At 41.9% G+C, this 27,890-nt stretch overlaps 1 protein-coding gene across 1 annotated transcript in view; it reads right to left on the bottom strand.

Annotated features, from left to right (window-relative positions):
* The window catches only part of LOC120834710 (synapsin-2), a 47,035-nt gene that overhangs the window by 17,827 nt on the left and 1,318 nt on the right, over positions 1-27,890 (bottom strand). The window contains exons 2-5 of the mRNA XM_040202904.2: positions 5,487-5,544; positions 4,052-4,143; positions 794-950; positions 402-491 (exon numbers count right to left, since the gene is read on the bottom strand). Of these exons, the coding sequence (XP_040058838.2) occupies positions 402-491; positions 794-950; positions 4,052-4,143; positions 5,487-5,544 (397 nt within the window). The remainder of the gene's footprint in view (positions 1-401; positions 492-793; positions 951-4,051; positions 4,144-5,486; positions 5,545-27,890) is intronic.

Raw genomic sequence — 27,890 nt, 5'->3', positions numbered from 1 at the left:
ATGATAATAGCAATTCATTATTTTGAAGAAATTGGGGGCTTCAGCAGTAGCTACACTGTAGTGCCAAGAATTTTACTCTTATAAGTAAATATATTATCTCAGCATTGCGGTAAATATTTTAATTAATTCAGTTTTAAAGTGCAAGTATGACACATTGCATTTTAGAAAGTATTTCATAGCAGAATGCTGATTTTATTTTATTAGCGACATCCTGAATTCTACATGTCCTGCAATCTCCTCTTTTTAGAGAACGTCTCCCTGCCTGAAAAAAAACCTTAAACTACTCAAAATACAAAATATGCTGTATAATTTGCCATTGATGGAGACATTTGGTCAGTTGTTGAGAAGCTGAGGTTTCAGAGTGGTGAATTTACAGACGAAATACAAAGTGTTAATCTTACCATGTCTCTGTAGTTGGGGTAGAAAGTCTGATCAATGAGAGGGATCTTATCTGATCCTAACCGCTTCTGATTATTGATCAGCTGGGAAAACTGTTGGAGCGGAGGACCATGGAGAAAGAGGAAAAAAAAGAGAAGGCTGCAATGTTAACACAGGTTGATGATTAAGTGCATTGCATTGCAACAGTAATAGCGTAAAAAAGTGGCAATATTTATGGAGCAATACTAATCTGAGTTTAGCAGCGCAAAAACGTACCAAAAATAAATCCTCAAAATGATCTTGATTACAATTTACAGCTGTCAGCTGCTTTAAAAACATCCTTCCCCATCGGGGTTTCCTCAGGTGAACAATAGTTAATGAAAGACTTTGTAGGTTGTTCTGCTGAAATGCTTACAGCCCAAGGCTTGTCGCAGAGATTGTAGATGGAGTCCAGAGAGTTGACCGAGGGGACGCCTGCGTACTGCAGACCGATGATCAGGTTCCTGAAATCCTCGTTCTGGGCCATACTGAAGGCGTGCTGGCGCACCAAGACGAAGTCCGGCCTGAAAGACCTGGTGTGAGAGCAGCAGAGACACTCATTACTTGATCAGCAGAGAAATGCAATGTTCCTGACGCGGATATTTACACGAAACGTTACAGTATCATTGATCACATAAATGTAGTTAAGGCGACTAACTGTGTTTTTCTGAACTGTCCATGTTTCATTCTAGTTTTGTTTAAAAAATATTTTTCTTCAGGAGAATGTAGGAGATCTTTTAAGTGAATTTACCTCTGCATTACAAATTTGGAGAGAAGGTACCTTCGCAAATCAAATTAAACTGAATCTTGAGCAAAATGATTGATGGCCTTTCATGTCAATAATTCATTTACCTTGTAGGACATTTAGCAGATGCCTGCTAGAGGCTAATTAACTCAAAACAACTCTGTGGTAAACACACACAAGCGTTGTATATGAAAGAGTGTAACCATGACAAGAATAGAGCTTATCTTCTCGCTGATGGTCTGTTTACCAGTGCGGTTCATACAGGGGCATCACTTTTAAACTGAGACTGTTATGTAACCGCTGAAAACTTCCCCACAGCCTCTTTAAAGGATTTGTGAGAAGAAGTTTCCAGTTGTTCAGTCTTTCCACAAGCCTTGACAATTACATGGACGAAAACACACATAAGAGCTGTATTGGGGCACATTGGTGGAGCAAAAGCAAAGTCTTTTTAATCAGAGACCAAAGGTCGCTGCACTAATTTGTTCCAACATTCACAAAATGTCAAATCAATCGTAGTCAGAAGCGTATTACGGTTGGTAAAAGTGTGCGTACTTTGAGGGAGGAGAAAGTGGATCGATACCGAAAACACCAATACCATGTCTTATTTTGAGTATTGACACTAGCATCAATAGGATTGATGCTGTTATCAGGTTTTGCTTTCCTGCTGCCGTGTGTGCTGTTAACAAAAAACAACAAATAACAAAAAGCATCTTTATCTAAGATGATTCTGGCTACGGTCTGAGATTGAAATGGCATGTTGTGGTTCTGCCCGTCCCTAGCTGGAGTCTGAACGGGCCGAGGAGGAAGCTGTGTGAACCTCCCACACATTTTGCCCTCCTGGTGAAGCAAAGCCGCTGGTGACGTGTGTGTCTGTCTGCAGGCCAAAGGTGGAGTTAAGTGTGTCGAGCACTGCGGTGCAGAGAGAGTCTGGCACTGTAAACTCGGGAGAAAAGGAAGGATCATTCCACCCAAGGGAAAAGAAAACAACTGCGATAATGGGCTCCGAGTTTGAGGTTTTTATATACAAATATAAAAAAGTGTTTCTCCTTCAAACTATATCCGTCTCTCTAGCAAAACAACGAAACCAACAGCTCTCGAGCTCACAGAAACAATCAGCGTCCAGCAGATTAAGGGCAGAAACAATATTCCGTACAGTCCAGCTTGGGGGAAGGTTGATGATGATAGGGCATGACTCCTGTTGTTTTTCCTTTTGTCTCAGAATGTGTGTGCGAGAGAGAGGGAATGTGAGGGAATGTGAGGAGGGGGGGCAGAGTAAAAGAGATGTAGAGACAAGTGCGAAAACCCCCGACACAGTGTGACCACCAGCGGCTCTTCCTGCCCCGAGAATACTAATACGACCCTCCAAAAAGCTAAAGACGACACACGGCTACTGATTGTAATCACTTAATTGCTGACATTAAGTCCGTAAAGATCAACATGGTCATCAGCTAAATGCTAATACTAGCTAGAATACAGATAGTAGCTAATTAGCACTGAACATACAACTACAATTGAGGAGGTCAAATTGATTTGCAGGTATTTGTTAAATTAATATATTGTAGCATTGTAGAGGATGATCATGATACATTTTGAAGCTAACATAAACTCCTCCGTGCCATTAATATCGTAATGTTAACTGCAACTTTTACAATACTTTTTGGTATTTTAGATGTCAATATTTACCATAAATTCCAGGGTGACATATGGTTTTAATGTTTTTCTTATTAATTAATAGATCAATTTCACTCAGTCCAAATGATCAAATCGAAAAGATTTAAAGCCATAAAAAAAGAAAATAAGAGAACAATAAAGCCGAAGATTGCATTTGTGACATTTTTCAAATCCAGATAACTTTACATCTTCTTTAGGATGAGGGTTACTTAGCAACACACAGAGCAGTTTGCAAAATCACTGCTTTGACCTGTAAAGAACTGGGCAGGCAACAAGACAGACGGACAATTACGTTGGAAACACATACATTTTCTCAACGGACAGTCCGTGTTTTCCGCCAGACAGAGTTCACCATGCAACTCTTTGAGCTCCACAAGGAGAGATGTGGTCAAAGAATAATGCCTCTGAGAACCTGCCACTGTTCCCTGAATCCGCACTATCCCAGGCAATGGTCCCTGCTGGTGTGTGAGCGTGTGCACACCAGCCGTTCACAAAGCATGAACACGGAGCGCCGGGGCTCATGATCACACTCAGGCTGCTGTCTTCATTTCCTGTTGGTTTTGTTGGTCGGTGAGAGGAGGCAGTTATATAGTCTTATAGTCTTGCGTAATCCCCGGCAGTCTTCGGCGGGGACACTGGTGTCTGTGTCACTGTGGTTTGTGGTGAGCCGGTGGGTTTGTGTGATCGTCCGGGTTACGGTACGCTCACGTGTTTGTAAAGAGACGGCGCTGATAGGCGACTAATCAGTATCAGTATCTGAATCGGCTTCACTCTGGTCTCTGTGCCCAAGGTTAAATAAACCAGAAGATATAAAAAGGAAAACTACCAGAGCGGTTAGTGTGCCCTTCATCCGCATTGAAGGCAATAATACACTGATTGAATGATGCGTGGATATGATACAACATTATTTTAAGGGTTACTTTTGAATATAAAGTCAGACTAATGGTTGTGGTCAGGTTTTTTACTATAATTAACTTTTTTATTGAAGATCATAAGAAAAATAAAAGTTATGTGTGGTGGAAATTTGTGGATTTAGCCCTAGGTTTGTATTTTCTGATTGTATTTTTGGGGTTAATCTCATTCCCCAAAGTGAAGATAACTACTGGGGTTAAATATAGGTTTTGAATTAGGGTTTAAGGACTTGACAAAACGAACGCGGCTCGTTTGTCTCGGAATGGAATCAGAAGACGTGAGTGTGTATCTTTGGGCGGTGCTGACCTGGTGACTTTGATCCCGCTCCTGATGACCTGCATGTCCACGTTACAGGTGCCATTCGAATGCGAGATGAGGTTGACCTCTGAGAACTCGGCCTACAAGGATAGAAAGAGGACATGTTTCATTAGCTGTATATTTTTAGTCTTGTGTGATGAAATACACATGAACCATGAAATGCTAAACGTTGCATATGCATACATGCGGTGAATGGTTCCCGGTGCATTAAATAAATAGCTGTAGAATGTGATATACAAGAAGAAAAACATCTGATGAAAAACATCCATTGTCAATAGTTATTTTCATACGTATTGAAATATATAGATCTTTTCAATCTTACTGTTATTCTAGCAGAATTATGCATGTGTGCTTATTTCTAGCGTGGTTGCAAACACAACGAGGGTTTCTCTGTGACTCATAGCTGTCGACTTCTGTCTCCACTTGTGTGTATTTTTGTTTCTGTCAGGCTGGAGGTTGTTTCTTCACTGTCAACATCTATTATGTGGGAAACTGGTGTGTATTCATTTTCAGTTGCATAACCAAGTATTGCAAAATCAAAATAGCTTAAGGGTGGATTGACCAATATGAAACCACACTGTTAATATGACATGTATAATACCTTAAGGCCATACAGTTACAACCACAGCAACTGGCATCATTTCACACCAGAACTGGTGCTTTTAAAAAGAGTAATTATACTTTTTGTATAAGTAGTATTTTTTCGCCACAAAATGTTTTGAAGTGACTTGTCAGTTACTATGGCACAATGCTAGCATGTTGATGTTAAGAAGGTAATACGACCAGGTGCAGTTTGCCATTATTACCCAGCAAAGTACACGTGAGTCAGATGGGAACATCGATCATTTCTTTAAATTGAGGAAGCTTGACTTTATCGTTCACCGCGGCACACACACGTCTTTAGCTTCAGCTATACAAATATACCGTGTACGATGCTGGTATTTGTCCATTAAACAAAGGAATGATGTTGACATGATGCTGGAAGAAAATGTGAGGGGTAGTTAGATTTAGCCTTATAGAGGCCAATAACATCTGTAGCAAATATCAGGATAATTCAGAGATTCAAGATACTTCAATCAAAACAAGAAATCTCATGCTGGAGTTCCAAAAAAAACTCTTTCTGACTCTTTCTGATCTCGCACATGGGGAGGTATTTCACTCAATAACTTAAAGATCAGAGACCATGAATATATGTTCTCTATTTAATGGGTATCCCTCCAATAGTTGTTGAGATGTCAAAGTGAAAGCAAGGTGCCATGCTCTTCACTACTCTACAGTGATATTTGAAATCTCGTCATTTTGAATTGCATTTCCATATCAAGCGGGAATATCGTGTCTGTTCACTTTCATCTCGGTTCAGCTCCGCCTCGACCTTTAACAAATGATTCTGCAGCATCGGAGTTCTTTAAAGTCAATACGATACCTGCTCCACTTTGATGTCAAAGTCTCCAAGGACCTTCTTTCCCCGAAACACTTTAGCCCTGAAAGAGAAGAGAAGGCCTTTAGTTTGAGGCATCACACACTCTATGCTGCTCTCTACTGGACACACCACTCCCTGTGGAACAAATGAGATGGAGAAAATGGACGCCTCCTTAAGCACATTGAATTAATTAATAATGGACAAACTTTCTCAGCGATGGCAAAATGTTCACTCCAATAAGACATTTTAAATGCTGCCGATCTGTGTGGCCGTACCAGAGCTGCAATCCACGTGACCTCAACAGATGTCAGCATTAAATTCAGATTAGACCTCCTCTGCGATATTAAACGTCGTCTTGACATTTGAATGATGAATGTATCCAGTGACGGCGTTGTCCGATGTTGATTCATTAGCATCTTGGCTTCCAGTTTACGGAGGGCGATGTTGAAATGGATTACAAGCAGACACGCACACATACACACGAGCAGGCAGATGGAGAGCAGACAGACAAAGACGGGGAGAAATGACTCAAGCAGAGAGGCACGAGCTGCCAGCAAACACACAAAAACTCTCCCTCACGCATTTTACGCGACAACGCAGATGGTTCGCAATGCTGTCCGTCATCATCCCAATACACTGAAGCTGGATAAAGCAATAAGCAAGAGCACGCACAGGAAAGAGGCCCTATGTTTTTGAAGTCCTGGCTGACAATGAAAACGGAGATAACTTTTATAACTGTCGTTATGTTTTTTTTGAGGAGCACCTCGTAAAACACAATGTCTTTATCAACAGATCTCTGAACCCTGCGAGAATCTGCCGTTGTAATCCCCTGCAAACAGCATGCCACTCTGTGCACCAGTAAACGTCCATTAATACGACAGTAATCGCATTCCACGAGCCCTCATGATCCATATCTCCCTCGTCAATATAAGATATTCTTTCCATATCAGCACACAGGACCGTGTGCAGCGCAGCACGAGGCATCTGGCTCGTGTGTGGTTCATTAGGACCGGACCATCTGAGAGAAACTCTCTGAGGGTATGATGCCGCAACTTCCACCATCAATAGCCATGGCAGCAAATTGCGTGGCCTTAAAATAACGGGTATATTTAATTTATTCTGTCCCACTGGAAGGGTTACGTTTCAGTTTTTTAGGGGAATATATAAAAGTGATCTCATTGCCTCTGAATGGGTCAAAAGGGGCTCACCATTCAGCTTATGTTCAATGTCTGTAGTGCACAACGCAGAACGGCACACAAAGACATTGGATGTCGAGCAAGCACAGTAATGGAGAATTATCGTGGGGCTGCTGCTGATGCAGCCTCCCTTATTAAATTCCATTAAGCGGCAGAATGCAGCTCCAGCATAGCCAAACACACCAAGTGCAAACAGGACTCTCAGCAACAGAGCTCCTGAGAGACGTCTTTTATGGGACGGGCAGGCTCGTAAGTAACAACAACAAAAGAGACAACCTTAATATTCAAGTCAAAGGCAAACATGTGCAAAATGCATTTATGCTTACGGCCTCATTACTCCTTTAATTGGCCTGTTGGGAAGAGCAGAACACACTGTAAACACAGACATTATATTACCATAAAAACTGTCACAGTAAAAGGAATCACCTATTAAGGACCATTCTTAGTATAACAATATGGCTTATTTACAATGACCTAATCACATAATCTATAACATGAAGTCCAAGGGTTTTAGTGCAGCCTATTGTGTCAAAGGATGCCTCCCTTTATGACGTTATGAGCATTACATCATCTTTGATTCACCGTTACCGTTTCCTGATTTCAAATTCTAGCACCCGCTACGTCTTAGATAAGATTTGAGAACTTCAAGAGAAATGCAAGTCAATAATCTGATTTCTGAACTTAAATTATGGCAAAAAAACATTATTAAGCGCTTCTCACAAGGGGTTAATCCACGAATTTCCACCGCAGCGCGAACATTTACTTAAATAAAGAGTAGATTTTTCCTCAGAGAAAGACACCCACGTGTTTTATAATAGTAGAACTATGTTAAGTATGTTACATAATGCACCAGAAACAAAATATTTTTTTAATCTATTTAAATGGTTGAAGTTCTAAAGATGAAAATTCCTAATTTGCGTGTACTTGTCATGGGATAATAGGGACGATGAATCTTTAAATCTCTACATTTTATTGTATCATCTGGATGTTAAGGCCCGATTAGTGATTTGGTTGAAGGAGCAATGCAGGTTTGAAGAGTTGATAACAAAGCTGCTGCTAAAGACAACAGAACCAGCATCAAACCGCAGAGCTTTGTTGACTGACTCAGGGTCATTTGATGTGATCCGATTTTCATTATTGATCCGTGGAGTCCAAGAGTCTGAGAGACCGTCTGCGGTCCGGCAAAACAAAGCCTCCTAAATCAATGCACGGTACTGACAGGAAGAAAGACACACAGAGAGGGAGATGTCCAAAGAGAGAGGAGATAAATACAAAACATATTGCCAATTGTAGAGCAACACAATAAATAGATGTTACATTAAACAGTTAATGCTAATCATTGAAGTGTGGTGCTGGCAGTCATTGACGCAAAACAATTTCTGCATAATTATGTAGATGTTACAGTATTGATTCTTTTAGTTTTAACAGATATTAATGTGTTAAATATCAACAACAACATGTTTGCTCAATTACTAATGTTAATCTGTAAGCAGGGCATAAAGACTGAGTCTGCCACACATTAAGGCATGAGACGTATCCATCACGTCCTAGACGTTCATGGTCAATCTCTCACTCACACTTCTATGCTTTTTGTCTTGCTTCTACTCTCTTCTATATCAATGCTGAGGTCAAGACCCTCTTTTCCCCTCATTGCATCATTGTATCGCCTCCGTGGTGATCATGATCAATTCAAGACAGATTCATGGAAAGTGTGCTGAACAATGAACCATTACGCAACAACTGGCTACATTTAGATGGATTTCTAGAGATTGATTGATCTGCAAAGACAGGTTGGGTTGCAAAAATTTGAGAATACTTCAATACAGAATACGGTCACGTCAACACTTCATGCTGTTTAACAATTACTGCTGTTATTAAATTTGATCATTTTATGTTCAAGATGATAAGAGTGTATATATATATTTTTTTTACTGTTTTCTCACTTTTGTCTCGCCTGTGGTACATGTAGCACTCTCACAGGACATGTATTGACCTGTATGAAAGGTACACATGAAATGTTTGACTCAACAGCAGGTTGACATAGTTGTTTATCTACAATGGTGGAATCAATCGCAAGAAGTGAAGAAATAAAGCTCAGCCGCACTTGCAGGCTTTCTCAAAATGACTCATTGGTTCAAAGCCTTCACATAACCCAGAATGATTTTTTAAAGGCTATATGAACTAGAATGACAACATCTCGGTTGTCTGCGTCCACCAACCAGTTTTATTGCAATTTTTTACACACATCTCAAAAATGTAATCATTTCAATTCATCAATCTTATGCTGTTGCATATTTGTCCAGTGTTGATGATTAGCATTCAAATTTCTGGGTTCATCCACAAGTGGAGAAAATTTGTACCATACCGTAAAACAATACTCCATTGAACACAAATACTCTGTTAAAGGTCAACATTAACATTTCCCCTGCAGTGACTTTGACTGCTTGAGGGTGCCTCTTTGCACATTACATGTAAGAAATATATAACAAGAGGAACCGTCTATCTGATTGGCTGTACTGACTGAAGATGAGCCGCGTACTAAGCTTTAATTCACAGGGATTTCTACACGTATTCGACACTGAGGTGAATCGCTTGAATTATTCAGCTGCAGCACAGGAGGCTGAGGCACCTTCTGCCATGATCCGCCTTCCTCCTCCTCCTCGCCTCCGCAGGAATGCAGGTACAGCATCTGTGTGTGAGTGTGTGTGTGTGTGTGTCAATTGTGGCGAAAAGGGGCTCAAACGTCAAGTCAGTTTTAGCTTAATTAACTATTAGCTACGACTGGCTTTACTTTCCATTTCTGATCAGTTATAAGTCATCAATAAGAACAACTTTTGGGTTGCAAAATGTATTTGATTGTATTTGTCCACTGATGCTATTGATAACTTTATTCAACAACATTTGACGAAATATATCCCTACTCGAGTTGGGGGTAGGAAAAGTACTATATTGAAAATGTACTCAATATAGTGGATTTACAAAGCAGTACAAATACTTGTTGCATTATAACATTGAAATGCTCTTATGTGTATTTGTTGGGGACAAACCTAGAAATGAACGCCTTTTGAGGCATTTAATGCTTTAGGTAGATTTTGCCTGTAATACTCTGCTACATTTACTTTCATCTCTGAATGAGTATTATTAGACTATCACATATCTACTTCCACTACTTTTGTCACCTGAATTCACCTGAGCGAGAAATATCTTTACATTTGCGTGTGAGAAGTAATATGCATCTATGCATCATCAGTATCCGCTTATCATATTGAGGGTTGCGGAGGAAGGGTGACGGGTAAAAACAACTCAAAAATGCTTCATAAGAACTAATCTTATTGAGACAGAAATGTGGGTTTTCTTCATCTTGAAAAATAAATGACGTCTAACAGGATATCAAATGGAACTCCAGATGATTAACAACAGAAATATCTCGCTTTTAGACTCCACACTACTATCAATACCATATTATACACCCATTTTTCGGTTGCACGATTCTTCTTGCATCATTTAATGAAAGAGACTCAGAGATGTGAGTGTGTGTGTGTGTGTGTGTGAGCTGGGGATTGTTTGTGTGAGGTCATTACGTTGCTGTGATAAACGATGAGCAACGGGGCATGCTGTGCTCTGATGTAGACACACATGCTTAGAAGTATGTGTGCGCGTGGGTTTGTGTCGATGTGGAAGCACATCTGCTTGGCTGAAAAAAGGCTAATAACCAAACCGGAGCCAATTGTTTTCTTCAGGTTTCACTGACTCTGGCCTGCGGATATACAGAGGCGTGTTACCGAGCCCGAACTGGGAAGAGTGTGTTTGCTTTGTGTGAGGAACTATAACATCGTGGTTATTGTGCCTCTTATTCTTGGAAAGCTGTCAGAAGACTATTTTGTCCGTGTAAGCTGAAGGCTTTGTTTTTAGCGAAGGCCGGAGATTTCTCTTTCTTCTCACCCACCTTCACAACCTCTCAGTACCTCAACCAGGGTCTCATGTAGTTCCTTTGACCGTCACCTGGTTCATTCTTTTAGAAATCCGCTTTTTATAGGCGATCGGAAGGTAAAATGCTGTATTTATACTTTAGTAATCCTGCAACAACTGCATTTACAGTAATGAGCAACATGCGTTCCATATACTTCATACTAAAAATACTGTACTTGTTTATTTTACAACTGTGTTTTCTAACTTCTTTTCACATTAAGGCTGCATCGTAGCAGCAGTGCAGCACGAAGGACTTTCACTGAATTTCAAACAGGCAAAACTAGACAGCTCGCACAGATCAATCTCTAATTTCACCTCCACTAAAGACATTTCAGGAGAAAAAAAAACAATGCGTGTGATGAATATGTAATCAGTTTGGCAAAACTGATCAGCAGTGTCATCGCATTGTGGCTCTCAGTTGTTAATACTTACGTCAATATGCAAATGAACATGAAAGTACAGAGACCGACAAACTGAGCACTCCACTGAGAGTAGGGATGGTGATTAGGAATTAATAATTGATGCAAAAATGTACACTTATTAGACAGCAATGATTTATGGGAAATAGATTTAAGATGACGTATTATCCATGCGCGTTTCATCTGCTTTAGAGCCTCAATCCCAGTATTCTGTCATCCGCTCTCATCAACAGTGGGCAGTGAGTAGGGCCAATTAGTCAGCGTTGTTTTCATTCACTGAAAACAATGGTATTTGGTTTTCACTTCCCTCATTAGCAAGAAGGATAAAGCCAAACAATTACACGCAAATATTGATTGCTTCATAATAAGGTTCTCCAGGCAGAAGAAAACCAACATCATTACTGCAAATTCTTGGCTGTGTCAGAAAAGCATCTGTGAAGGTGGTGAAACAGACCGATAATACCGATTGTATTTTCTGAGGAGGCCAGGATCTGTCCTCTTCTCTTCTTCTAATTAAGTCAGTAACACTGACTTTCTGGTGGATTTAAAAGCTGCATAAAAATGTCATGAATAAAGTTCCTCATTATTTCTAAGAGACTAAGATGTTTTTTTTTCTTTTTCTTTATTCTATCCAACCCACCCAACATGATGGGGATTTTGTTAGTTTGGCATGTATTTGGTTATAAAAGGTACGTATTGATGAAAAAAGGGATTCTCTTCATTCTGGGGGGGAACATGAATGAATGCATGTGTGTGTGTGTGTGTGTGTGTGTCAATTAATCCAATAGTTGGTGGTGAGTTATTTGACTCAAAATAACGACTTCATGGGGACGACAGAGGAAAAATGAAGGGATCATCAAAGGGATTAATCATCTGAATATGAGAGTTGTTGAATTTGTGATCGATACCAGCGTGACCGGAAAGTAGCTGGTGCATGACAGGGTTGACTCTGCCTTTCAAAGCTCATTTGTTATCTGCCAGTAGTGTACATTGATTGTGCTTCTTCATTCGACACTTTGGCTTAATTTCTGCTGTAATGAGATATGTGTAATTGCCTTGTATGTAGGGCAAGTAAACATGATTGTTATTTGTGTCAATTCCAAAGTTACTGTGACTTGTGCCCTGGGCTGTGGGGATCTCTCTGCTCAACATCATGCAGAGAAACAATAGGACAGAGGATTTGACAGAAATGTTCACGCACAGCAGGATATGCTCAGCTTCAGAGAGCTCGTCTCTAAACATTTCTTTATAAGAGGGTTTATGAGATTGAGTGTTCTCGGCATTAAAGATTGGGCTGTCCACTCCACTCAATGTTTCATTCAGTGACTGAAAGGCTCAGATGGATACGGAGCTGAGTAGACTAGCAGGGTTTTTATTCATCCTGAACCGAACGGGGCTCGATGTGTCCCGTTTCCCCCGCTTACGGGAGACAGGAGCTTAAATCTGAGGATTCTCCACCAAACAGGGCTTCAAAAAAGTGAAAAAAAATAGTCTCTATTGTGTTCCTGAACACCTGTCTGAGGACAACGTCCTCCTACAGGAAATGTGTAAGCCTCACAGTTTCATATGTCCGAGCCGAACACCGTCGACAGATCTTATCGGCGATGACCAGACGTGACCAGACACCAGACGTGAGAGTCGAATTCATCTCCCGTTGAAAAGACACGGAGGCGAGGGCTCCTCCTAGTTTGATGACGGGTAAAGACAGATTGTCTGTCTGCAGCCAGACAGACAGAAGAGTAATTATTGCGGACAGCGCTGTCCTTGCTTGGCTCAGATGAGACGTCACAACCACTCTATCCAGATGTCCGTCCAGCTGACGTCAGCCTGCCCAGCAAACACAAACGCTTCTCAATCTGCACCAAAATACGGCCGAAAGGACTATTTCAAGGTTGAGTGAAGTGTAGAAGAAATCAGGCATAAAATTGTGTCATCGAAGCAACACTTGAGTTCGTCACTAGGCAACAAGTTCACGTCGGTTGTGTCTGTTCAGCTTTCATGTCATTGCTCGGTGGATGATAATATTAAACAGGCCCTACCGGGAGCACTGAGGCGAGTCTTTCTGCACTGAAAGAGACAGTTTGCCGTCGTATCTCAGGAGAAGATGATTGCTAAAGAAAAGGCTTCCTGATTCCAGATGAATGAAACTGAACAATCTTTCAGATACCATTCAGCTTCATACATGGAAGAGGTGGCTTCAGTTTTAATGGCCGCTCTCCTTTTCTGAAGCCTGCAACCTGTAGAATAAACAGTGCTTGCTGTTACTACGGTAACTACTGGTGACACCAAATCGACCATTTTAACGATTATCATTTTTGAAAAGTCTGGGGAGTCGGCGGCAGAGAAGAAAAACGCTCAAAACAAATACACTAGAAACGAGTAATCACCAACCATTAGAAACTACAGAGTAGAAATCCAACAACTTCCAATGTCAGCATCATGAAGAGCTGTCATCACAGATTACACAGCAACAAGCTTCCTCCCCCTCTTTATGCCACATACATATTAACACATACAAATGAATGCATTGTACACCTATAAGACCAAATTCACACTCATCACCATCTAATAGACACAATCATCACTTCGTTATTCTTCTTCTTTTGTTTAGAACGTGTGCAACGCACCTCTTTGTGTGTGTGGCTCCTTGTGTGCGCGCCCACACCATCTACTATTTGTATTTGTCGTGACAACGCTTGGAGCTCAGTGTTATATGTTATATTTTAGAGGGAGGAAGAGACAGAGAGAGAGGAAACAGGGACTTCTAATCCAGCTTTTAGCACTTTGGTGAGAGGAAGATTCACCAACGCAAAGTTTCAGGTTACAGGCTGGATGAAACGGCCGGCATGGAAGAGACAAATAGCAGGGGATGCATTCACAGAGGAAGCCATCGCTCCAGTTGAAGCGTTACAGAAATATATGCGCGCACTAAAAACCACATCAAATGCTTGCTGATACGGTTCCCTTGTCAACTTTCCAAGGCCAGAATGTGTGGAACATGTGAGCGATGTTCAGCTTGTTCTTCCTCCTAGAGGCAATCAAATTAATCTCAATAACAAACATGACGGCTATCACTGTCCCCTTCATGGATGCTCAGGCCTCGGCGTGATAGGGGAACACATCGGACTCTATTTTAGTGGCAATGGGCACACATTCAATTGTTTTCCATTTTGCTGATCATGGACACGAGAGCACAGTCTGGTGAACTCTGAAGAAGTCGCTGGAGTACTTCACACTGTACAATCCACTCCTCAATCACCGCAGTAACTCACATGCTTTTAAGTACACTTGAGGAGACAAATTCATCTGATTGCACTGTGTGCAGTTCAACCAATCTATGTAAATTGCTTAATGTGCTTTCAAATAGGTGCATTCGATGCAACGGAAAGCACAATTTCACAGCACCGCATCTACGTGATCACATATCCAGATGAATCACTGTTTGTTTGCTGCTATTCTGAGCAAAGTCACCAAACCGAAGCAAACGGCCAAGATGGGAAGTTATTGTTCATTCATTTGAATCAACACAAACCTGCTTAGTGCCCACTTTGATGTTTATTAGTTAGTGCCCGCGTTGTCTCCCTGTTCCCCCCTTTTCACCTCTGACACTCAATCAGACAGAACTACTCAGAAGTATTTTGACACCTGTGGGTTCCCGACCTTGAGACGGGAAGCACCGCTCTAAGGACTGGCACACGAGTTTGAACCAAACATTTTGTATTTGATTCTTCCATTTCCTCTCAGTACGGTCGAAGTTGAACACATTTAAAAGGCAGAGCTTATTCCGTCTTTACATAGTGAATTGTTATTTATGCTATACTACTGCTATTACTATGTTAAATTTAGCTCTTTTGCACCAATGGACCGCTCACAATAATCATACTTTTAACCATAGGTCATTATATCCATGTTCTAATCAAACAATGGCACACAGGTACGTATGAAAAGTAATCTCTTAGTCCTGCTATTCAAAAGATCCATATTATCATCAGAGCAGTCCTTAACAACAAACCTGAATGCGACCTAAAACCAAAACAACCCCCCAACTGCTTTTAGTGATTTGTTGCACAGTAATCGCCTTGCACAGTTTTTTGACAATACAAATTTGCTGGATGGAGCTCAGGTATTGTCTGTGCTTACCTAACGTGGCAACTGGCCCCCAAATGTAATTTGCATGGCTAAGCAGTCTGTCCTGTCCTGGATAAAATGTTCCAGGGGATTATTCCTTGAGGCTACAGAAACCTCATCCATCTCACGATGGCTCGATAATCCTGTCTAAAGTGATAGGAAAAAAACAATGTATAAAAAGATTATATAATCCATGTGTTTACGTGGCTCCTTTATGCAGAGAACACCTCGCAATCCAGTTCAGACATGTAATGCATTTTTATAATGCACATGGATGGCAGTGCTCTTTCATCTGAATCAGTTATCATTATTGAATGTCACTAATCCCCCCAAAAAATAACCCTATTATCAATTCAGCTTAGATCATTTGTGTGATTGCAGATTTTGGAAATCCACGTTGGATTCATGTCTAACAAAGATGTATGACCTGTACACCCTCAAAGCTGTTGATTAGGTAACCAAAAAAACTATTCGGTTTCCCTTCACGTTTTCATTTTGAGTTCATCATGAGAAAGAGAGGAAAGATGACAACGATGACAGGAGGAAGTGTTGACAGGGAGAAGAAAGCTTAGACAAGCTCTCTTACATACACTAATGAGTTTATGAGTGTAGTCTGTTGGACCGGTGGGGGTGGAAGTAGCTTGCTTCGGGGGTTAATTGAGATTAAACTTGAAATGCAAGTTAACATTAATCACTGCGGGATAATTGAAAACATTACGCCCACGCACACACGAACAAGCTCAACAGGTGGATAGTGAGGAGGTGCAACAAGCTAACCTGCTGCTCTTCATACAGTAGCAGAGAGCTCGCTCTTATTGTGTGCGTGCAGACGGATAGATTCATCTAACTACAAAATAAGTCAATTTCTCTTTAAAACAAGATTGTTTGTTAATGCTGAAACCAAACGTGTGTCCTGGAGTCACATCACGCGGGAACTTTTGCCATATGAAAACATCAAAAACAAACAGAAACGCACACACAGTGCATGCCCAAACGCACAAAGTCACAGTGCATGCCCAAACGCACAAAGTGCTTTTATGTGGTTTTCTTCCTTTAGTGTTTTTTAATGGCTTGTCATGTCATGGCTATAGCAAGGACCGCCGATTCCCTATGGTTCACTGCAGATTATTAATTGCATTTTATGAATCACCCGTCATTGCTGTTGTGCGACTGTGTGTCTGTGTGTTTGGAGGGAAGGAGTATCACACTGACTGAACAGAATATTTAATGCCTCTTGTTCTAAATAATGTGTTTCTGTAGAATTATTACAAAGAGAGCTCCATCATCTTCAGTTCAGGACTTATAGGCAATAAACCAATTGTTTGGGGGCTTTAGCACACGGTAACAGATGGTACTTAGTTACACAGAATGTGCCCCCGTAGAAACCGTTAGAAAACACAACGTAAACTAGAGGCAATAAGCAATGTTCTACATCTTCTATGTTTATTTTATGAGGAATAAAACAACACAATTTCAATATCAGCATTAGGTGCTGCTATGAGGCTCCAAGCTAGTAAACATGGATGTAGACAATGATGGATTTAACTAATACTTTTTTAATGAGGTGTTATGATTAGGGGAATACAATCAACCCATTAGATGCAGTACCTGTACATGTACCTTGAGGTGAAAACATGTGGGGCTGAAAGAGTGTCAGCTCACTCGATGCAGACCTGATGGATTTGTGGGGCTTCGTGTCATTTTATTACCTTCTGATGCAATAGCTCAACGACACTGGATTCAATTGAATTGTGTTATTTTCTATTGATGACTTCAAAGCTCAACTGTGCACAAAGAAAATAATTGTTTCACACAGCAGCAGTATTTGCAGTGGAGGAATGTTTTTCCAGCTCCTCCGTTTTAGTGACTGTATCTGAACGCGAGGATGCTGCAACATTCACACTCTCACCTTTCACCTCCCCCCCTTCCCACATCTTCTATCCCTTCACTCGACATGTCTCCACACCTCTACGTCCATTTCCTCTGGCCACTCTCTCCCTCTCTTTCATCTTTTGATCCTCGTGTCTCTCTCAAAGCCTACTGTGCTCACATCTGTGTGTGTGTGTGTGGTTCATACGTGAGATCTCTGAGCCGTTGCATGGCTGAGTGCAGCGGCCCCGGGGCAGTCATGTGCCGCGGTGCACGGTGGGACGATGAGGACACGTGTCTCATTTCTTTCCGGTTACCATAGTGCGCTAACCTACCTGTCTCTCTCTCTCTCTCTCTGTGTCTCTTAAACCCTTTGTCTCCTGTCTCGTTCACACGTATTTTCCCACACACACACACACACACACACACACACACACACACACACACACACACACACACACACACACACACACAGCAGCACCCAGTTCCTCTCCATTTGTTCATGCTTTATGTCACTCTGAGACATTTTTAGTGGTCTCAGCATCATTTTCAACTGCGTCTCACTTTGTTTATTTTAATCTCTCCATCTCAGTCCTCCGTTTACAACCATTAACATCATCAACATTGAAAACAGCTCAATTCACTCTGGATCATCCTCTACATCCGTGTGACTAATGCCATGTGACATCACAGACAGGAAGGGAAGCGTCATCACACCCTCCTTTCTTCGCCTTTTTTGTTTTTTTTCAGTCCCCTCCCCTCCCCTCCAAAGGTCGGAACGTGATTATCCCCCTGGCATCGGCATGGCATGATGACATCGATGCTGAATGTTCTGCGTTCGGTTTAGAAGCCACGGGATTCAACAAATAAATTGCACTTTCTCGTTCCAGCATCTGTTTCTCCCGGGTTGTTTTTTGCTTAAGAGGAATCATCTCCACCATAACAACATAGAGAATCATATCTGCCTCATGCCAAAACCAAATAGCTACACTTTCATTTCAACAGTGCAAATAAACGGCTTAGAATACACATTTGACAACAAAAAAATGCTTGTTTGTGTCAGTATTTGAATAACAACAATTTAAGCAAGAAATTAATCCAGAAACATCTAACATCTGATTATTCTTAGAGACCAAAAAAAGGGCCTCTACTCACATTTATAGAATTTAGTAGCAGTTATTTTTCTTAAAATATTCCTTTAATGTTTTGTAATGTTTTGATGGATGTCGGCCTCGAGCCATCTCTAAGAAAACGTGTCTCTGAAGTGTAAATTGGTTCCTTTATAGTATTCAGTTTCTCAACCTTAAGTTACTTGATTTGAGCATGCATAACTTTTTATTTAAGACATATAATGTCAATAGGCAAAATAGTCTAAATGTTCATATAATGATCTCATCATAAAGTCAAATTATTGTGTCAATTTTAATCTTCTCAAACAATTATGAATGTTTTACAATAAACTCCTTGCAGCTGTCGACTTGATGATTTTAAAATGTAGTTTTTATTCGTAGGGTCACATTCGTGTTTAACCGAATTTACCAAATGTGCACAAAATAAAGATGTTCCTTATGATGGTTGACTTAAAAATTACTACTATTTAGTTAATCCGTCAGCTTGAACATATCGGCCCCTTGGGGGAGAACACCCAGTAGTGTAATAAAATGCAGAGCATATTCCATTAGTCTGTGCTAAATGAACACTATAATAAAAAAAAAAGCGTGTAAATCTCCAAGGGGATAAATCCAGATTTATTTCCCCCAACCGCTGAAATCTTTGGCTCATTTAATTACCTTGTTAATCAAATATTTAAATTTGCAAGATCCGAGATTGGGAGCGTTCTGATGACCTCAAAACTCTCAACACGTCGATGGCAAGCTGGCGGCTCATCAACTAACTTTCACAAATATTCATTAATTTAAATGAGACATTTGCAAGACATTCGCAAGAAATAAATACTCTGCTGTGAAACTGTTGAAGTGTGAGACTTTGATAACACAAAACTGGAAGGTCTAAACATCCAAAAGACGGATTGTCTGACCCTCGCTCGCTCGGGTCGGTGATGGTGACGTATAATATGAGAGACGATTAATGGAGATTACCGAGCAGCTACAAATCCTACTGCAAAAAAAAAGACTTGCATATTCTTTCACAATTACAAAAAAAACATGAAATGTGACATTTTTTCCATATCAATATTACTAAATGTGTGCGATTGAGATCCAACATTCTCATAATCAAGTGAGCGCTAGAGGATGAATCCAGGTTTTGAGAAATAAAAAAAAAACTACCCTGCAGGTGACAAAACAATGAGCTTGAAGATGATTTCCCCATCTGGGCTTCTTCTTTCTTCTCTTTTAATTTCAGGGAGACGCACCAAGCTGAGAAGGACAAAGACGAGTACGATGATGAGAGAAGGACAAAGACGAGTACGATGATGAGAGAAGGACAAAGAGGAGTACGATGATGAGAGAAGGACAAAGACAAGTACGATGATGAGAGAAGGACAAACACAAGCAGGTGGAGCTGGGACGCCACGAGAGAGGTGATCTGTGAGGGACAGCATGTAGATCTCGCACCGTGTCAATGAAGTGGATGGATGCGAGTCTTCGATCGGGCAGGAGGTCGGGTCAAGGAAAGAGAAGCTGGAAGCCAATGACGGCCCAATCAAGCCTCCACCGCGCTTCCGCTTTAAGTGTTCCAGTTTGAAGTTTCGCTGATTTCAAGAACCCTGCGGCGTCCGAGAGAGCTGCTGCTCCACTGCAGCTTCTGCTCGGCCATTTCTCTCCGCGCGAAAGCAAGCGGCAGCGCTGTAAAATAAAAAAACGCTGCTCCCTGTTGGCAGCATAGTCAGTGTGGGTGTTTGTGAGGAGCTCGGGGAGGGGGGTATTTTCTGGTCACGACTCAGGCAGCGTGCTCTGCACGTGCACACGTACACACAAACACAGACACACGTGATGAGCTAAATATCGACGCGTTGCTGCCGTCGCTCTTTAAGCCATTTCAGAGGAGCGGTTGCCGTGACGTGTCATGTGACTGCCCCTGAGGTTGTGTGAAATGCAAGCCTGTAGATGGCTGACACACAGTACAGTGTATGCACACAGTCAGGGGCTGCACACCCACCCGCACAATCAAACGCCATATGGACACACACACACTCTACAAAATCTACAGAAACCAGCTTTAAAAGAAAGGGATTTTTGCGTGCTGACGCGATGATTGACAATGAATGTCAATGAGGACACATTGGGTTGTGAAGTGTGAAAAATATTTATATGAATTAACTAGTGCACTTATTATTCTCAACATACTCACACTGCATATACTGCATTTCACACAACATGGCTGCCATTGCACAACGTGGCTCCTTAGAGCGCGTGAGTATTCATGCTATCGCGAGTGTGTGCATTAAAGTGTGTGCATGTGTGTGTGAGTATACCGTTCGTTCTACAACGAGTTGAGCGGAAGCGATCTCCCGCTTGGTCTCTGCAGTGTGTTGTGTCTCCATATTGATAGTATGACACTTACACCTACTAGAGCTCTGCATGTCATGAGCAAGCTATGCACCATGTGTGTTGTGTGTGTGTGTGTGTGTGAGGGAGAGAGAAACAAACAGCAAATAAAAGACGGTTATGATTACATAATGTGTGTTTGTGTGCTGCTGAAGCCCATCTTTCGGTAACCAATTTATTTTAACGAAATTTTAACATAGTGGATGAGTTTTTTTGCGCTACACGGCATCTCGGTTCAGCGTTTAAGAAATGCTATAGGGCGTGTGCTAAGTCAGAGGACCTTTCACGCACAGAAGTGTCAATGTGTGTGTGTTAACCGGGCTGCACCAACGCCCCTTCCACCATATGGTCAAGTGAGCCATTTAAGAGCTAGTACATATGATGTCGTGGCACAACAGGCTACAACCCCCTATAAGCCCGGGAAGCGGATCAAGTCCGGCTGAATTTAAAGTCACAGCTGGATCCGGCCTCATGATACGTTTTCTTCATACCACCGGCTTTCCTTCGGTGTTGCGAGGTGTACCGGTATTTGTGCGTAAGGTCTGCAGTCCCCCCCTTACTGCGTGGCACCCTGCTGCAGAAAGTGACGACAAAACACTACAGAGTCAAGGTCAGAGCTGTCTCAGTATTGAAACCACTTTCTCTTTCACAAAACACTTAATGTGATTAATTTTACAGTGTTCCACTGCAGAACGTCGCCTCCCAAACGCGCATGATGTCATGCCACTGATGTCAGTGAGCTTTGGGGGGTGTCAGACTGTGAGGCAACCTGCCGGGCTTTGAATTTGTAATTAACTCACTGGAGCAGCTGAAAGCAGATAGTCACATATGTTCCTTTGAATGACACAGATTTGAAGAAGTTTGTCATATTTGCATTCAAATCCTAATAAAAGAGAAAAGTAAACCGTGGTGGAAGAGTTTATATATTAAGCCAATTTACAGATATACGAATAAACATGTTTAGAGAGACAAGTTTAGAGATTAAAACATTGCTTTTTCATGAGTCTAATGTTGTAATAGATAATAAGACGAAATGTTTCCAGAGGAGCACAAATGCTTTTAACAATTATATTATCTTTTGCCCCTCACGGATTTCGTTACAAATACTGTAAATGAATTATGCATGTTTATCTATACACTATTTTATGCTGCCAATGTGCTCTGAGACAATTCCTGCTGTACGTAAATAAATAGGCTTTAGGCAGCGAAAATGTATTGTACCGTCTCCTGCTTAGCGCCTAATGTTGTGGGGGCAACACGATAGTGAGCAGGACTCAGCCGGGCCTTAAGCCCATCTGATCCTTTGATGGATTGGAGCTTCTCATTATACGGCTTGGGCCGAAAGAGCGAGAGAAAACCGCAGGGTAGGAGAGCAACAGACACCAGGACATAGTTCCCAGGAGAGAAATAGCCTGCAGCCCTTTTAGATGAGGCTAATTGCTATCGTATTTACCATTGTTGCCTGGAGAAAATAGAATATTACCTTCAGCTAAACTCAGTTTCCCTCCATTTTCTCTCTTTTTCCATTTTGGTTCCCCTGTCTGATCTTCCTCTGCCTTCCCTTCATCATTCCAGTTCCTCCATCTGTCAGACACCAAGGATCCCGCTGCTGACTCCCAGAACCAACAGTGCTTCCCATCGACCCCTCGCCCGATGGAAGACAAACAAATGCCGGCCGACTCTTCTCTCTCAGCTCACAGACGGACGGGATGCACCGAGCAGTCATGAATCGCTGTCTAAATTCTGCGAGGGGAATTCGACGAGCCTCAGAATGAATTTGGGGAGTTAATCACAGAACCGACTCATGTGCCATTAGGTATGTGCTTCTTTCAGTGGAGTACAAACAGGGTCGGCTCGAGGGGAAAAGCCCTCGCTCAGTCAGCGCGTTGCTGTCCACTACTCCTGTGCTTATCAAATTATGTGCACTCTCAGTGTAATTAGAGTGCAACTCAATGGCATAAGCTTCAGGGTACACTGGGCCTCGCGTACGAAGGTACAACCAGATGAGTGGAACACGTGAGAGATTAAAGAGAACCGATTTTCGTGTACTTTTCCTCTTACGTCGTACGTTGAAGTGGTCCAGACTTGTTGCACAGTTGTGTTTCCACAAATGTTTCCCGAAATATGCTAACTGAACTCAGGATTGACAATTCAAATTCCAAGCAATCAAACGAAAAATTATTAAATGAATTAACAAACCATTTCATGTTTATTAGGATACAGCTAAAATTAGCAAGTCGTCTTAATTTAGCTGCCGAGCTGTGACAACTCGCGCGGAAACCATCAAGTGCTGACGAATGGGAACCAAATATCTTTTAATGTCGTTTTTAAATATGTATTTGTGTGTCATGATAAATAAGTACCCCTGCTGCTGTCCACAAGATGCATTCTCTTATGACCTGTGCTCAATTCGGTCAAATCAACAGGCCAAATAATAAGGAAAATATTAGCATTATGTCTCCAACGAGGTGACGAATGCAAAGAAAAGCTCCAGATGAAGAATTCACTAACTTGTCTTTGGGTCTTTCAACTGGTCATCACAAGCAGAGGAAGCTTACTCAGTTTTAACGGCGATAGATATGTTCTCACATTGGTTTTGGTTTGGTGATCTGTTGCCAGTAGAAACCCCTACAATTCAGCAGCAGTTTAGCTGACACTGTTACGTCCACCGTTCAGTCCATTCTTCGTTCCATTCTTCGTTCCAAACCTTTTTTATCGACCCCCTCTGTGCTCTTTTGGAGTTTAATCTCTAGGCACTCCGCTGGGGTTTTATAGTTGATTTACGATTTTGTCTAATTTGTATTTTTAGTCTATAATCGGTTTGGATCTATTAGCTGAGAGCTAATCTGCATTTTGCTTTTTTGTTTTTATTCCTTACGTGTAAAGGAGGTTGTCAGGGTTTGAAATCCCTATCATTCCTCGTCTCCTTCAAGGAGACACTGTCTGAAAATGTTATTCGAGTATTTAAATGATAGTCTCTCCCATTTCTACAACAGCAGGCGGTTCACCTCACCACGAAAGTGCAAATCAGAGCCACAGTTTATAATCATGTCTGACATAAATGGGTCGACGCCTTGTAGAAACTACTTTTATAAAGCAAAATTGATGTCTTAATTGTTTAATTTATTAGTTGAACTAATGCAGCAAAAGTAAAAGTTAATTACGGTGTTTTAGAGGTAAAAGAAAATCAAATTGAGGTCTTTTCAACCATTTCACAATTTGTTTTAGAGGATTTGCTGTTGCCAGAGCAACGGCCAGGGCTATTTCACCCAAGGTTGTTGGGTGGATTGGTCTCGTTCATGGCCCTCTTAGGGATCTCTGTGCATAGTAACAGGTTTACTGGAATATTGCAACGGACTCAGAGGAGCTGCCAGCACAAAAACACTCGGCTATTTTAGATACGATGCCTCTTAATCAGATTTCTCCATTCACGTATCGTGTTTTAGTAGCCAACGGCAGATAGATAATAGGTTAAGACTTCCGAGAAATGGAAATATCTAGAATGATGACGCAGTAAAAAGGTTTTGCGTTGAGTCTCAGAGGGCCGACCTCACTCGTCACACTGCCACCGGATCCCACTGAAGAGTCTATTCAAGAGAACTGAAGAGGTGTGTTTGTGCAATGTGCACGTGCCACGATAAGAAGGTCAAAACAGGGGAATTGCCAAATAAGAAAAAAACGAACATATTTCTTTGTCCTTGGAGATTACGTGCTTTCCACATAATTAGTCATTATTAATGTGTATAAAAGTTAGTTATTTTGAGGCCAAGACTGCAGTATGATATCATCAAGTAAAATATTTGGCCTGACCGCTGTTTTAAAGAGTGAATAGTGGCTTCTTGGATAGATGGTGTTTTTTTCTATTAAAGCCTCTCAAGCCGTTTGTCTCTTCTAGTCTTACAGCCTAAGACTATATAGAGATAGCAGAGGCTCTATGTGCTGTGCTTATCGATCAGTCTTTAAAAAATGAAGAAATTCAAAGCAAAGTGATAGGAAAAAGTAAAAGGAAACCAAGGGGGATATTTTACTTCCTGCCTCATTTAAATTAGCTGAAAGGCAAACTGCTTTCCCTGGCATGAATTAGAAGCGTGATCTTTAGTCTGAGCAGCCCATTGGGATTGGTTTAATGCTGCTCAGTTGGTATTGACATCGGCAGCGCCACAAATCTGTATTCCCTCCAGCCTGGTCCCCTCGGAGCAAACACAAGCCTGTTTACCTGGTGCTCCTCACGGACACCGTATTGAATACATAAGCATGGGATATTAATAAAGGTGCTAATCCAGAAAGCTGCAGAATAAAACCAGTGCGCAGCTTTCGCCATTCAGCATGTAACTGTTGGCAAATAAATTACTATTTTTAATAAACTAAACTGTACATTTTTAGAATAGTGGCTTAGGCATTTTTTAATGCAAATGTTTCAAGCAGTGTGTGTCAGATAAAGGTACAAATAATTGCGAGGACAGTCACTTTACAAGTTTTGAACTTTTAAAACAATCACACAAATTTGACCATAGAGCTGTTTCTGTATCATCCCGTTGGCTGAAAATGCCACTGATCTAGTAACATCTGAGAGGTACAAGACATCAGAGGCATTAACCGGGAGGACCTCATAAAGCCAACACGACATTGCCACAAGCTGTAATAAGGTCAGTTCTCTGCGTCTGTGCATGTGGACCTGCAGCTGACAACCACGACGCCGCAGAGAGTTCCTGCCATCAAAACTGCAGTTTCATTAGTAAACTTGGCGAGCAGAAACGTTGACAAAAGCTTATCAACAAAAAAGTCTGATTGAAATTTGAGTGTTCCCAATGTGTATAATTATATGACTGAAAACAGAAACCGAGCATGCAGGTACTTGTGTGTGTGTGTGTGTGAGAGAGAGAGAGAGATGTTGAGTTATACACGGCTCCGCCTCCCCACCTGCTCTCACTGTGTGTCCTGTCTCTGTCTCTGATGGAGAAAATTAAAATGATGCGCATGCTTGCCTACAAGGGTCGGCACAAACATAATGCAGCTCTAAATTAAAGTCATATTCATACTTTTTTGCGGTTTCCATGCTCATTCTTCTCGCTGTGGATCCCCCCCCACACACACACTGAAAGTTTTTACTCATTGGCCAATCGGTGCGCTCCCAAATACCAACCAGTTAACTTTGGGGGTGATCGGGTGACATTCACCATCAGTGGCTGCTCGTCTGTGCATCAACCGGCATCCAGAGCAACAAATCCGCCATGAGTCACGTCAAAGTCAAGAGCCCAAAATAATGTCCTCAGTACTTACGTAATATAGGTGGCACATGCCCTCACTGGTACTGATGCACAGACTGCAGAGTGCATACTCAACAGATAAACAGAGAGGGATGGACAAAGGGAGAGCAAAGAGAGGCAGCGAGAGAGATGCAGAGAGATATAGAGACCAAAGGAAAGAGAGCAGATGTGGCCTTTGGGCAGAAACTGCTGAATCACCACGTCGCCTCTCATCACTTCATCACACCAGGAACCCGGAGCACTTCCTCCGGGGGCCGCGCACAGAGAGACTGTCATGGTAAGAAGCGGAAAGGGGGAGTGGGTGAGGTGCGGGGGCGCGGAGCGAAGAGCGACGAGGCGGATAAAAAAAAAAAAAACACAGGGCGAGACAAACAGGGTGACATGCACGTCAGATGGGGGGAACTTCCGTCTCCCTTAGTCCTCCCCTCTGTGCTCATGTTCCCCTGAGAGGTCCCGCAGGAAGCCGCCTCATCCCTCTGCGTCTCATTACCATCATACATTTGGAAGTGACGGGTGGAAATTATTCATTCTAATTGCACATGTTTCTTTGCTTGTGAGCTTAGTTTTGGTATCATTGTATTAATACCAATGCAATCATCAACTGTGCTAATTGGTCCAAATCTGTATCGCAAACAATCTCGTGACCACGCGAATCACTCACTTTGTACGCGGACGGCACAGCCTTCGGGATGAGTTTGGGATCCAAGCCAAATTGAGTTCAATCCTCCGAGCAGGCCGTGTTGACCCCGCACGTTGAGGGGGGGCACGAATGATTTTTGGTCCATTATGAAGCTGTGGCGAGCAGTTGCTCTTTCTTGTGAAGTTTACAGTGGTGCAGACTAATCGTGGGTGAAAAATCTATAACGTTTAGCAGAATAGCAGTAAGTAGTAATTAGCTCTCCTTTGGAAAACATCAGTACCTCATGGGAGTCCACCAGGTTGCCAACGGAGGTCCTTAGTTTCAGGCCATACGCGGTTTTAGCGAAAACAGGCTGGATTTTAAAGGGACAACTATTTGGCTGAAAAAGGCAGCTAACTGTGAAGGAATAAACTCTGTCTATGTGCAGTAGAACCTGCTCTCCCTGCGTTTCCAATTCAACTGAAAATACTTTATCAAATCCAGATATATGATTCTGACATGTACTTTGTAGGAGCAGGAGTTCACTCGGTAAAGCCATTGCGCCTGATTTCTGAAAGTAAGCTGCAAGGATTCAGATTCAGACATCGCATCACCGGGAAAGTTGCAGCCGGCCAATCATGATCCACCAAAACACTAGCAGCGAGAAGACGCAGGATTACCATCATGTGGAGCTGCCAGCGACATTCAGAAGGTTCGTAGTGGTGAAACCGCGGCTCCGCGTGTCTCTCTAAACATGGCGGTGCATAATGCATCCCAACTCATATTTGCTTGTTCTGGAGCTTTTGGCCGTGTGACACAGTCTTCAGCAGCAGATTGAGTTCACTAATTTTTCAACTCCTTAATGTCCGAACTCTCAATTATAGTAAGCCACTTCAGGACTTCAGGTCCCCGTTGGCTTAAAAGCCCCTTGACGAGGTCCAACTTATGTTTTGTTTTTTTATTTAAATACAGAAAACACACTCATGACCACATGGAGGACGCCCAATGAAATAGCAAAAGATGAAAAGTGTCGCTGCTCCATCACATCCAATAAGGCACCGAGATGATGACAGCAATAAGCGGCTGTGAAATCCATCATCAACATCCACACAGAAATCCTTCACAGTCTGAGAATGTGAAAGCAGGGAGGTAGTCACACAGGCGAGGGCTGACATTTCACTGGTGTTCAAGGTGTTTCATGCGGAGCTACATGCTCTCGGGTACCAGTTCTTGATATATGATTTAACAGCTTGAGTATAATATCCTGTTAGCCGATGTCATTACACGACGACTCGCCTGCTCATAGCTCTCCAGCACGGGCCGTAGAATTCGCACGGCGTCATAAAACTTCACACAAATACACAAAAAGGGAAGCATGTGACAGCCCTGGTGCGGCGTTTGGATCCAAACGCAAGAGAAAAGCTTCAATGC

This window comes from Gasterosteus aculeatus, chromosome 17, assembly GCF_964276395.1.
Source record: "Gasterosteus aculeatus chromosome 17, fGasAcu3.hap1.1, whole genome shotgun sequence".
Classification (NCBI taxonomy): Eukaryota; Metazoa; Chordata; class Actinopteri; order Perciformes; family Gasterosteidae; genus Gasterosteus; species Gasterosteus aculeatus.
This window is presented reverse-complemented; position numbering and strand designations above follow the sequence as displayed.